Here is a 13,972-nt window from a genome sequence, read left to right as displayed (position 1 = left end):
AAGGAACTGTGAACTTGCACTCCAAGGTCTCTTTGTTCAGCAACACTCCCTAGGACCTAACCATTAAGTGTATAAGTCCTGTTGTGATTTTCCTTTCCAAAATGAACACCTCACATTTATCTAAATTAAACTCCATCTGCTACTTCTTGGCCCATCGGTCCATCTAATCAAGATCCCATCATGCTCTGAGATAACCCTCTTCGCTGTCCCCTACACCACTAATTTTGATGTCATCCACAAACTTACTAATGATTTTTCCTGTATTTGCATCCAAATCATTTATATAAATGACAAAAAGCAATGGACCCAGCACCAATCCTGTGGCACTCCGCTGGTCACAGGCGTCCAGTTCGAAAAACAACACTCCACCACCACCCTCTGTCTCCTACCTTCAAGCCAATTTTGAATCCAATTAGTTAGCTCCCCCGGTTGCCAGTTTTTCGATCTTTAATAGCCCAGTCTACCATGCGGAACCTTGTCGAACACCTTGCTGAAGTCTTTATAGACAACATCCAACACTCTGCCTTCATCAATCTTCATTGTCATTTCTTCAAAAAATTCAATCAAGTTAGTGAGACATAATTTCCCACACACAAAGCCATGTTGACTATCTCTAATCAGTCCTTGCCTTTCCAAATACGTGTAAATCCTGTCCTTCAGAATCCCAGCCAACAACTTACCCACCACTGACATCAAGCTCACTGATCTATAGTTCCCTGGGTTTTCCTTAAATTCTTTCTTCAATAGTGGCACCACATTAGCCACCCTTTAGTCTTCTGGTACCTCACCTGTGGCTACACAGACAAATCAGTAGAAAGTTGTGATTAAACTCTGCACTGGACCAATGAGACTGCGCTTTGAGTCCCATTCTGATCACTAAAATAACAGAAGGCATTCGAAAACTCTAGGCAATATCGCGAAGAGTGACATGGTTGATCGATGAGGGATTTGAAAGACAAGGGAGTCTTGGGGAAAGGAGACATCTGTCTGCTGATATTAAGAAATGAGATAAAAGAACAGAATTACCTTGAATTACATTGTGAAAGGAACTCATGGGTAGTATAATAAACAATAAAAGGCAGATTTAGAATTGATCTTTGGGGTTGGTGCAGTACTGTGCAGCTTAATCCTCAGAACCTCAGATCTGGAGAGTTGGAGGAGGAAGCGAGGCAATGGGATGGATGATGGGGGTGTGTGAGAGTTGCAGGATTGTGCTGAGTAAGAACATGAGGGCCTACCTCAGACATAACAGCAGCTTCACCATCCAAAGCACAGCAACATCAATCAAAGTAACGCAGGCAGGATTTCTTAGTGAACCTCATTCACTGAGATGTTTGGAGTCATCTTTCCCTGACTATAAATGTTTTGTTGCTGTTGAGGCCACCTTTCCCTGTACACCCCCAACTGCAAAAACAGCTTAATGGTTTGATCTCTCAGTACCGTTCAAATTGTTTAACAACAGTTTAAAGTTACAAATGAACTGAAATCTTAGCAACATCCAGTACTTCCTCGTTCAATCCTGAAAATGTTTCATGCTGGTATGGGTGCTACAGAAAAGATAATTATCACTCAGACAGGATTAGGACATTGTGTGGCACTAAGCATGGCTAGTCTCTGTACCCTCAATGTTGTAAAGTGGCTAGACAGACATTTGGCTAGACATGGCTGATAATGAAAAGTGGATACATATTTAGAAAAATGAAAGTGTATTTACAATGAAGTGTCACCTATGACATTTACATTCTTGCATATGGTTTTCTTTTTCCGTTCCCTCCATTACATCGAGGTGCAGTGCCAGTGCTTGCAGCTAGTGGGGAGGGAGCCTGTGCTGTAGTGATGCCAGTTAACTTTGGAATTTTGGGTAGGAAAGCCAAAGGGAGTTTGTGGCCATAGGGCACACACATGTGGGGCATATCCAGATGTGGATTCACCTTACTCAGTTTGAACTCCCACAGGGTTGAGGGTGACAGGCAGGGTGAAGGGTGAAAGGCTTGGCCACCTCTTGGCTGTCCCTAAGAGGAGTTTCTGAGGGGCCAGGATGTGATTCCTTTCCTGGTCAGGTGCCACTTGGCATCACTCCATCACATTTATGTACATAGATGTTCAATGGTAAATTCACACGTTCTTTTGGCAGTGGCAGTATCAGGCTGCAGGTCTCGACCCCAGATATTCAAGATCACATTGTGACTCACCTGAAGCAACTCCATGCACTCTTGCAAACAAGCCAAGGACCTGAGCCGTGGCAAATTTAACCTCCAAACCTGTAGGTGGCACAACTTGCCAATCCAGGAACATACACTTTCATCCTCACCACCAGAATTGTTAATTTAAGTGAAAATGCCACAGTCAATGAAAATATTGATTTTTGCTTAACATATATTTAATATATATATTTCTAATATATACATGTGAGGAAGGGGGCACCTAGAATGCAGTCAAGGCCCCTCATTCCCCCTGTCAATCTTGCTCTTGGCACTGAGACCAATAGCTAGAGTGATGGAGTGCAGCTCTTGGCATCACCATCCAAGCAGGTACAGGCCTCTCCCACCAAGGCAAGGATTCTCTCCTCATACAGGGTCAGGAGATGAATGTCAGCTTCTCCATTACCTGTCTCCATGCAGCGGATAGCAGTGGAAGGGTGTTTTTCTGACTGGAGATCTGTGACCAGAGGTGTTCCGCAGGAATCAGTGTCAGGACTCTGTTAAGTTTGTGAATGACTTTCTCCCAGGGTTGAAGTTTCAATTACAAGGGGGCACAGGTTCAAGGTCAGAGGGGGAAAGTTTAAGGGAGATGTATGATGGAAGTTTTTCACGCAGAGAGTAGTAGCAGCCTGGAATGCGCTACCAGAAGAGGTGGTGGAAGCGGGCACATTGAAGACATTTAAGAGGCACCTAGATGGGTACATGAATAGGGAGGGAATAGAGGGATACGGATCGAAAAATAGCAGATTCATTAGGGCATGATGGTCAGCACAGGTTTGGAGGGCTGAAGGGTCTGTTCCTGTGCTGTGCTTTTTCATTTGTTCATTTGGCACAAAGACTGGGAGAGTTGTGGATAGTGAGGAGGTTTACCAGAGAGGATACAGCAGGATATAGATAGGCTGGAGACTTGCACATGGAAATGGCAGATGGACTTTAATTTGGACAGATGTGAGGTGACGCTTTTTGGAAGGTCTAATGCAGGAAGGAAATATGTAGTAAATGGCAGAACACTTAAGAGCATCAACTTACAGAGGGATCTAGGCGTAAAACCCAGATCCATCATTCCCTGAAAGTTACAACACAAGTGGACAAGGTGGTCAAGAACGCGTATAGCATGTTGCCTTCATTGGTCAGGGTATAGAGCACAAAAATTGGCAAGTCATGTTGCGGTTGTATAGAACTCTAGTTCAGCCACACTTGAAATATTGTGTATAATTCTGGTCATCACACTACCAGAAGGATGCGGAGGCTTTGGAGAGGGTACAGAAAAGGTTTACCAGGATGTTGCCTGGTTTGGAGGGTATTAGTTATGAGGAGAGATTGGACAAACGTGGTTTATTTTCACATGAATGTCAGAGGGTGAGGAGTGGCCTGATAGAAGTATACAAAATTATGAGAGGCCATAGATACAATAGATAGTCGGAGTATTTTTCCCAGAGTAGCAATGTCAGTTACTAGGGGACATAGGATTAAGGTAATGGGGATAAGTTTAAAGGAAATGGGAGAGGCAAGTTTTTTTACATAGAGGGTGGTAAATGCCTGGAATGCACTGCCAGAGGAGCTGGTGAAGGTGGATACAATAGCAACATTTAAAAGGCATCTTGACAGATACATAGATAGGCAAGGAATAGAGGGATGCGGACCATGTAGATGCAAAAGGATTTTAGTTTAGAAAGGCATCATGCGTCAATGCAATCTTGATTAGCCAAAGGGTCTGTTCCTGAGCTGTATTGTCCTTTGGTCTCTGCTATATTGTGCAACGTTTTCTCCTGGAATGAGACACAGGGAGAGATTCAGTGTAATGGAAGTACTGCCACAAATGTTAGTATTGGTGCTGATGGGGGAAAGTTCGTGAGGTATCCCAAGTGAATGAGTAGACAGCGCAGAGGGCATGCAGGATTAGCAGTGTGGGTGATAGAGGGATGACAGCAAGTGAGGGAAGTTGCTGCATGCATGAGCCTTGGTGGGAGCTGTGTGCAGTGACAGAGTTAGAGTGAGTGGAAGGCAACAGAGAGATATGGTGGCATTTAGCTTATTGGAGCCCAGACCTTCCCCCTACATTGCTGGATGTTCCTGCAGATGGTGGACATTGCACCGAACCGGGTGGCACCTTCAGATGAGGGCTGGCATGATCTGATGGCCTGGTCTCCTCTAACAGTCCTGATGAAAGAGTATGGCCCTCTTCCTCACTACCTTGTCCATCAGGACCTGCAGCAAAGCAGAGGGAGCAATTTACCTCTCTTGGCCATCTCTGGGACAATTTGTAACAAACAGGCAGTGTGAAGGGCAGCTCCTGACTGATGGCGCATGACCTGGTGCAAAGGTGGAGTTTAAATATGGTGCCAGATCAGGACTCCTGGCAGATCCTGGCAACGTTGAGTATTTCTGCCTCTGGTGAGTGTATGATCGCGGAGAGAGGAGTGGGGCATACATAATAAGGCCAGCCTTTGGAAAAGTACATGAGCTTGAGCTCATGGAGAGAAACCCTACACAAAACTCCTCAAAACTGACACTTAACTGATTCTTGGTAAAGTTCAGCCCTATGTTTCCGTGAGGTTTCCACTGGGTGCTCCAGTTTCCTTCCACAGTCCAAAGATGTGCAGCTTAGGTGGATTGGCCATGCTAAATTGCTCATAGAATATGGGGATGTGCAGGTTGGGTGGATTAGCATGAGAAATGCAGGGTTACAAGGATAGGGTAGGGCGAGCAAGATGGAATGCTCTTATGAGGGTCAGTGTAGACTCAATGGGCTGAAAGGTCTCTTTCCACACTATAGAGATTCTGATATTCCATCATGCATTAGTTATAAAAAAGCAGATATAGGATTGAAACCATAATAAATGAACTCCATGGTATGACATCCTTTATTTGTTATTAAATAAACTATATTATCATTATTACAAGGCTGCAGTAAAACATTACATTTCTGAAATGACAACAGTGACTGCAGTTTAAAAGTAACTGATTAACGGTAAAGTTCTCTGGGATGTCATCAGGCTGTGAAAGGTGCTTCATTACACAGTCCAAAGGAAGTTAAGACAGAAGTGTGTATGACATGCACTGAAATCAGGCAGAGGCTAAATTGCTTCTGTAACAATCAGTAAAGCAATTTCTTATTAAAATCCTGTCCTGCATCAACTCAATGCATTGCTCTGGCTTTTAATTTAAGTAGATTTTCTTTTTGGCACATTTACAAAAAGATTTTGCTAATACTTACACAAGATAATAAAACAATTACAAACTTTTGACAAAGGTACATTTTCTCTTAAATCTTTCATCAAAGTGCTTATATTTAAGGTTAGAAAATCATTTGAATAAATAACAGGAAGAAACCACAGAAGAAGCACGCCAAACATAGGAATAGGCACCCAATTTTTACAAAAATGGATATGACTCATACCTGTAGGAAAAGATGATCTTTAACAGAGATCAATTAGCTTTTGTAAGTAACATTCATACACTTTAAAACCACAGTCTGCCTCAAATCTTATTTGACGGGATTTTGCATTGATTAGAAAGTGGTCACTTTTGAAGATGACAAGCTCTGGTTGAAGTATTGGGTGGCAAACCTGCCTCAATGTGTCCACAGACTTCAGGGAAAAGAATGAAATCTCAACAATTGTAAATGCAGCAGTGGAAGAGTCCAAGGTTGCTTCATTGCACTCAGCATAGATTAAAATAGAACATAGCTCACTTCCTGTGAAACTCACTTTATCACTCTCACAATAGAATGCTCGTAATTGAACAGGTTACTGAAAGTAGCAATCTACTGAAAGTAGGGAAGGTAACAGGAATTGCAACAACCTGTGCAATCCCCAACCAGGGCTGCAACTGCCACTCAAATATCAAGTCCATTACAGTAGGGTGCCTGGCTGGAAGGACCAATAGTTCTGAGGCATTACCTCACCCTGCTCCATTGAATATTGCAAAATCCAAAGCAGATAAACAATTGATCTAAAAGTATTGCAAATGCCAAAATATTAACACAAATCGCAGACTGTGCTCATCAGAACACAATGGAGAAGGTGCTTTCATCTTAAGAACCAAGCCTTTTGATAAAGATTGCCATTTATCACAAAATTGTTACAGTAACTTGCAGTTTAGGTTTCTGGAGATTTTTCTGTAATGCTTTGTTGATCTGCATTGAATTTAACTCTTGACGATCGTTTGGGAATGATATAATATAGAATAGGATCTAAACAACTGTTGAATGAAACCAGCCACAGTAATACAACTTTTGCCCTTTGCAATTGCTCTAGGCGCTGGCAGTCATTGTGCACAATTCGATAAATGCTTGACGTTATTTGATAGCTGTAATATGGCAAATGGCAAGCAATGAAAGTAGCTATCGCAGAAAAAATGATGAACTGTGTGCGAACTTGAAGACCCTGGTTTTGTTGAACTGTACTGCTTTTGCTCACTTTGATCAAATACATTATGATAAAGACATAAAAGACAATAAAGACCATTAAAAATAAAAAGAACACTGTTGAAATGAATAAAAACAAAATGGAAGTGGCCGGTGTGCCTTTGTAAACCTTGACACTGTAGCACATAAATTCAGATGTACTCATTTGCTTTAATATATGAATTAAAGGTATTGATACAATCAGGATTCCCAGAGTCCAGGACACAATACAAATGTATTTTGCAAAGGTTGCATCATTAAATGCATTCAATTTGTTATTGTGGTACCTCACAATCATTACATACCTGCTAATGCTTATGAAGATAATGCAGAATGTCCTGCATGCCAGTGTAGAATAAAAACCCAAGTTAATGATTGCTGTTACAACCATACATGTCCCAGAGTTTTCTTCGAAGACATCGCCTGTAATAAGCAGAGCTAATCTGAATGGAAGGACCAGGCAATTAATCAGATCAGCCACTGACAGGTTCACCAGATAGACAAGGATTCCATGTTTCTTCAAAGACTGCCTTGTAAATATCAACAAGGCTAGGAAATTGGCTGGCAATCCAATGAAAATTATGAAAGAATACAGAACAGGAAGCACAGTCTTCTCCAGTGGACCAGCTGTATAATTACATGTCAGATTCTGCCTTTTCAAGATGTGATTCATGTTTTGCAGCAGCTGTCTGTGTCCTGAAATTAAAATAATAAATTTCAATCCAGGAAGTAAAAATTCAAATAGTGATACAGTGCATGGTGCTGGGGGGGGGAGGCAATGGCCTAGTGGTATTATCACTGGACTGTTATGCCAGAGACTCAGGTAATGTTCTGGGAGCCTGGGTTCAAATCCCACCATGGCAGATGGTGGAATTTGAGTACAATAAAATAACTGGAATTAGGAATCTAATGGTGACCATGAATCCATTGTCAATTGTCAGAAAAACCCACCTGGTTCACTAATGTCCTTTAGGGAAGGAAACTGCCATCCTTACCTGGTACGGCCTACGTGTGACACCAGGCCCACAGCAATATGGTTGACTCTGAACTACCCTCTGGGCAATTATGGATGGACAATAAATGCTGGCCTAGCCAAATGACACCTTCATCCAATGAATGAATAAAAAAAGAGTTTCAGAGTGTTGTGCTTGGAATGGAATAATTCACATAAGTCACTCAATTCAGTTCATGCATGTTACAGAGATCCTGAACAAAAATATTAGTTGATCTCTTACATTTCAAAACATCTCCAGCTGCTACTGTACTTTTCTACCAGACTATTACTAAAATATCAGATTTCAACCTCTTCTCCCTACAGCCTGGTGATCTAGTTTTGCACTAAGCTGGTGGAATCAGAGCCGGTCCCATCAGATCAGAACCTCGTTTCTGTGCTCAAGCCTTTAGAGAAGTCAGACTTTAACCAACAAACCTTCTGATTTAGAGGTAATAGCAATATCCACTGAGCCAACTCTGATAACCATGATGTGGACGTGCTAGTGTTGGACTGGGGTAGACAAAGTCGGAAGTCACATGACACCACTTAATAGAGACAAGCTTTTGGAATGCTGCTCCTTCGTCAGGTGACATGGAGAAAGACGAGCAGGCACAGAATATATGGGCAGAGAGATGGCAAAATAATTCCAGGTAATTTTTTAATAGAATCCCCACAGTGTGGAAACAGGCCGTTTGGCCCAACAAGTTCACACCGACCCTCCAAAGAGCATCCCACCCAGACCCATCCCCCTACCCTATCCCTGTAACCCAGTATTTCCCATGGCTAATGCATCTAACCTACACATCCCTGAACACCATGGGCAATTTAACATGGCCAATCCACCTGACTTGCACATCTTTGAACTTTGGACAAATTAATTTGTACATTCTTAATTACCTGGAATTATCTTATCATTTTCACTCTGCCTATAATATTCTGGGCCTGTGTGCCTTTCTCCACTTCACTTGACAAAGGAGCAGCAGTCAGAAAGCTTGTGATTTTAGGTAAACCCATTGGACTGTAACCTGGTGTCGTGTGAAGTCTGACAACCATGGTAACATTTGGTATCAAATATGGCATGGTGGCTCAGTGGTTAGCATTGCTACCTCACAGCGCCAGGGACCCGGGTTCAATTCCACCCTTGGGCAACTGTGTGGAGTTTGCATGTTCTCTGCTTGGCTGCGTGGGTTTCCTCCCACAGTCCAAAGATATGCAGGCTATGTAGACTGGCCATGCTAAATTGCCTGTAGTGTTCAGGGATGTGTAGATTAGGTGGGTTATAGGGGGATGGGTCTGGGTGGGATGCTCTGAGGGTTGGTGTGGACCTGTTGGGCTGAAGGGCTTGTTTCCAAACTGTACAGATTCTATGATGTGTTAATTGGAGCCATTTATACATATATGGTAAATAATTTTATGTCAACCTAAAGGTTTTCTAACCTAATCTTCATTTAAAATTTAAAATTTAGAATTTAATCTTCATGTGGACTAAAGCCAAAGGGTATATGAACTGTTAGTGCACATTTGCTGATAGCCAATTTCCACAGAAGGCAAAGACAACTGCGCAGCATATAGATAATACTGGAGAAAACTAAAACACAGCAAAAATATAACAAATGCAGGAAATCTAAAATAATGCTCGAGATGCTCAGCAGGTCTGACAGCATCTGTGGGGAGAGAGTGAGAAACAGACAACGTTAATATTTTAGGTAAGAGGCTTTCGTCTGAGCTGGAGAAAATTGTTGGAGCTTTTAAGCAAATGTAGGGGGAGAAGAGGGAGTAGAGAAAAAAGAAGGGGGAGGTCTGTGTAGAAGGCAGCAGTAATTAAGTAACAAAAGAATGATTGTGCAAGGCAAAAGGAGATAGTGATGGCACAAATGATGAAACAAAAGATGAATCTAGAGGAAGTATAAACGGAAAGAGCAGAAACAAGCCCAATGACTGATATCTGTAAAAGACGGGGAAAGAAGGAGGTTATGATCTGAAATTATTCAGCTGAATGTCACATCTGGAAAAGTGTAAAATAGATAATCGAGCCATAAGGGACTGTTCCTCTGGCCTAGGTTATTCCTCTATGGAATAGTGGAGGAGGCCAAGGACAGAGAGGTCAGAGTGATAGTCACACTGAGAATTTAAATGACAGGCAATCAGGAACTTATGCTCACGTTTACACGCTAAGCAGAGATGTTTAGTTAAGTGATCACTCCTCTGTCTTTGGTCCTCCTAAAGAAACATGTGAAGCTCTTTTAAGCCAGGTACGGATAACATTCATCCAAATGTCTGAAAAAGAAAGAGGGATTAAAACAGATCATTAGATTCACAGAAGGTTCCCAAGGACTGGAAAGTGATTACCGTAAGGTTAAGGCATATTTTGTGCCCATGTACAAGTCAATTAATCATCAGCTACAGGGAAACATTTTAGAAATTGTGTTCAGGGATCTAGTTGGGAAAACCTGGGGAAGTCATAATTTAATAAAAGCCAGTCATTGCAGATTCAGAAAATGGAGGTTATATTTAATTAATTTGATTCAATGCTGAATAGGGACATGTAGTTATCATTTTCAAAAAGTAATTGGAGATTAAGAATTGAGGTTAAGTGATGATAGCAGAGAAAATGAACTAACAGAAGCTGTGAAGACAGCAGAGTGGTATCCCATTGATTCATTTTAGGACATCAGAAGCTGCGGCTTCTTGGCTCAAATGAACTTTTCTGTTCCTAAAGTCTATTTCTAATTTACATAGTTTTTAGCAGCTGTTTCACTTCCATACATTATTTCTACTATTTTTCCTGTAGCCACTTCAGCCTGAGGTCAGTTTTCCTAAAAATCCGTTGTAACGTGGTTCTCATGGTGCCAAACTCTGACACCCAGGTTTATCCTCTTGCGCTTTGTTAAGGACTGGCAGAGTACCTGTAGCCATTTGATAGATAGCATTCAAAATCAACAATGAATGGAAAGAATATATTTTAAAACCTTGCATTAAGGTGCTAATCAAACTCACATCGAGCATACCCTTTTTTTCAAGGTGATTAAGTATTTGCTACAACTCCTAATCCTGGATATGTCAATGGCGACTGGACAATATACAAAGGCAAAACATGACTGCTTCTCTGATTTCACCATTAAGCTTCCAAGTGCATGAAAACAGGATTTATGAACATCTGAATTGGGATCAGGAGTAAGCTAATCAGCCTCTTGAGCCCAATCCTCCAATAAGACCATGGCTAATCTGATTACTCCATATTCCCACCTAGCCCAATAACCTTTCACCCTGCTGGTCAAACAAATTTCAAAGTCTCTGATTCCACCTCATTTTGAAGAAGAGAGTTCCAAAGACTCACGAACCTCTGAGAAAATGTTACTTTTTAAAACTGTGACCCTAGTTCTAGATTCTCCCACAATAAGTAACATTTTTTTAACATGCATGTTGTCGAGACTCCTCAGGATCTCACACATTTTAATCAACCTACCCCTCACCTCAACCTATCCAGCAGATACAAGCCATTAGATAGATAACATTCAAAATCAACAATGAATGGAAGCAATACAAGCATACAAGAATACAAGCAGAGCCTGTTCAACTTTTCTTCATAAGATAACTCAATTCATTCCTGGTATTAGTCTTTTAAACATTTTCTGAATTTGTTCCAAAGCATTTGTATCCTCCCCTTAATATGGAGATTAATACTGTAGACAATCCTCGAGATGCGGTCTTACTAAGGTTCTTTAGGGAAAGAAATCTGCTGACCTGATCTAACCTGACCCCCATCTGACTCCTGACTCATACTAATGTCCCTGATGCTAAATGTCCTCTGAGCAATTGGGAATGGGCAAAAAGCATTGGCCTAGCTATGGCTCCCCACACCTGATTAAAGAACAAATTGTAAAAAAAAATTGCCTTCCAATAAAAAGTCAAGTGGGGGATAAGGTACCAAAATGCATGACTGATTTTTAAATAAAATTCCAGATATACATGAAATCATTGAACGTTAACAAGATTGCAAAAAGAATAAACACATCCATGCTCCTTTTTAAAAAAAATTAATTGCGACGAAGGAATATTATTAATTATAAATAATTTTGTCCCTTTCACTGTTGTGACAGAGTTGAGAAAATTTGATTCTCTGCCTAGCTGAACTACAGCTGACCTGAGAGCATGATGATGGCCCCAGATGTAATAAGTAGATGTGTAGGATGGTGCTCCATTTCTCAGAACTGAAAGCCATATCAAAAAGTAGACAATTTCCACAAATTGCACTTTAAAAACAAGGACTTGAAACGCAAATTCAATTTTATCATAGTGAGCTCTAGAAAAAAATTTACAGAACATTAAATGTTAGAAGTCAAGGGAAAAAAAGTCAAATTAAGGGGACGTATTGAATCTGGAGCATCAAAGCCTTATTCCAAGTTCCAAAATGATTGGAAGTGATAGTGACAATGCTATATTTTATTCTGTGTAAGTACTACAAACTAATGTCTGAGCAGTAGTTTCAAAGTTCAACTGCATTACCATCACACCCTGAGAAGTACATTCTCAGAATAATTATTTCCTGGTCATGTCCCAGCTATTGTAGCATCTGTAACATGTAACACAGCTGCCACTTCTGTGCTCAGGGAATCACCTCTTACAACTTCTTCACACAGTATAACCGATGGAGACCAATTCAACTCAACTATTATCTTGCTATTATTTGAGCAGCCCAATTACAAATGTTGTTAATGAACCATCTGCCTGCCCAAGCCAGGTCAAAATCTCAAAATCGCTGGCTTCCCGTGCTCTGACACCTATCAGCTTGTAAACACTCCAATGCTGGTGCTTGGCTGTGGTATCCAGTTATTCTGTCGTGGTTCTAACACATCAGGGTTTCTAAGATCTTGTAAAGGCGTTCATCATCTATTTCCCACACAGCACGTTGTCTAATTTCACACTCAATTAGATTGCTGAAGATTACATTTTTGACTATTTGGTTTCTCTCACACATCCCAGGCCTATAAATATTTGACAGATAAAGGTTTAAACCATAGTTTGACTTATCACCCCTCAGCTGTTTTTACCCATGGTGAATTACAAGAGTGTAGGCCTGGTTTCAAGTCCCACTTGCTCCAGAGCTGTGTCAAAATATGTCTGAACAGGTTGATTAAAAAAGATATAAAATTCAGTACAATAATAAAATTAAAGACATATACAGGTAGTTTGATTTTGTAAATTAGCAAGCAAATCCATGTGGAGATTTCTCAGGATTCCTTATTAAAGTGGGCAGGGGGCTTTCAAGGAGAAATTCATCTCTTTGCAGAAATAGACTGTATCCAAAGTTTTGTTTACTTCCTCTCAATTATAGAAACCCCTAATTTCAACTTTCAAATGTGGCAGTGTCTGCTCAGCTTCAGTTAAGCATAAGCTCCATTGAGTGTGCAGTTAAGCAGCACGTACAAACATTACTGCCAACACATGATGGTGATTTCAGTTAGCTGATCCGAAAAATCTCAGTTTCAGCTACTTCCCTATTCATAGCCAGTGAAGCTGAAATGATCTGGATGGTCCCTGCTCTACAGTACATCCTAATGGATCTTACAGCTGACATTAGTTTTGTGTCCTGGGGCAGCAAACTCAGTGATATAGAAAACACAAGTTAGGTCTTGCTAAAGTGTGAAATGAAGAAAATCTTTACAATAGGAATATCTGTCTTCTTCCAAACAATAAGAGTCTTCCCCTAATTTACATCTTGCTTTACCCAGGCAAAGGAGTAGTTTACAATGAATGTAGCCTATCAATATTACTTTGTTCTTTTATGATAACTTTTCTAGCTGATTTCTACTACTGACAGTCCTTAAAGTTTTTGTAAGTAATGTAAGCAACCTAAACTCTTCAAATAAGTCATGCTCAATTAGACCGAATGATAAATAGCCACATTCCTAATTGAATGAAAAAAGCACCCAAACTGAGAACGTCAGCATAATATAAATAATTAAGAAATTGTTAAGACTCAGTTGTCATGCACTTCTAACTAATTACAGAAGCTGTACTATTCATTGGAAAGTTCAAAATACAGAACAACCAAGAACAGAATAAAGCATACCTGCGTGAAGATCAAAACTCAGGATAAATCACTTTAGGGTCAAAACCTTTTAGCTGCACAGGCAACACCACAAAATAACATCAGCTCTGAGCACGGGTAAAATTCACCCACTTCGCATCAAACCAAACTCTCAATGGCGAGTCAAATGATTGACGTAGGTGGAAAACTATACACGTTATACAAAACAAACTGATATGCACACGTTTAGCTGAAGCCAGACAATCCTGCACTTTTCCAACTTGAATTGTCCAGTAATTACTTTTCCACTGAAAGGAAATATTTCTTCTCAGAATTTT

General features: G+C 40.7%; 1 protein-coding gene across 1 annotated transcript; it reads right to left on the bottom strand.

The window, feature by feature from the left end:
- Positions 1–6,301: 6,301 nt before the first annotated feature.
- Positions 6,302–13,761, bottom strand: LOC109919947 (probable G-protein coupled receptor 34). Its single transcript, XM_020519981.2, has 2 exons — positions 13,677–13,761; positions 6,302–7,305 (listed from the first exon to the last, which is right to left on the bottom strand). Exon 2 carries the CDS (start codon positions 7,280–7,282, stop codon positions 6,302–6,304), a length of 981 nt encoding a protein of 326 aa, XP_020375570.2. The 5' UTR covers positions 7,283–7,305; positions 13,677–13,761.
- Between the last annotated feature and the right edge of the window lie 211 nt (positions 13,762–13,972).

The sequence above is a fragment of the Rhincodon typus genome, chromosome 28 (genome assembly GCF_021869965.1).
Source record: "Rhincodon typus isolate 14 chromosome 28, sRhiTyp1.1, whole genome shotgun sequence".
In the NCBI taxonomy this organism is placed as follows: Eukaryota; Metazoa; Chordata; class Chondrichthyes; order Orectolobiformes; family Rhincodontidae; genus Rhincodon; species Rhincodon typus.
Note: the sequence above shows the minus strand (reverse complement) of the source record. Positions and strands in the feature narration are given on the sequence as shown.

Excerpts from the sequence above, each read along its gene's own strand:
- LOC109919947 (XM_020519981.2), bottom strand. The coding sequence starts at position 7,282 with ATGAATCACATCTTGAAAAGGCAGAATCTGACATGTAATTATACAGCT.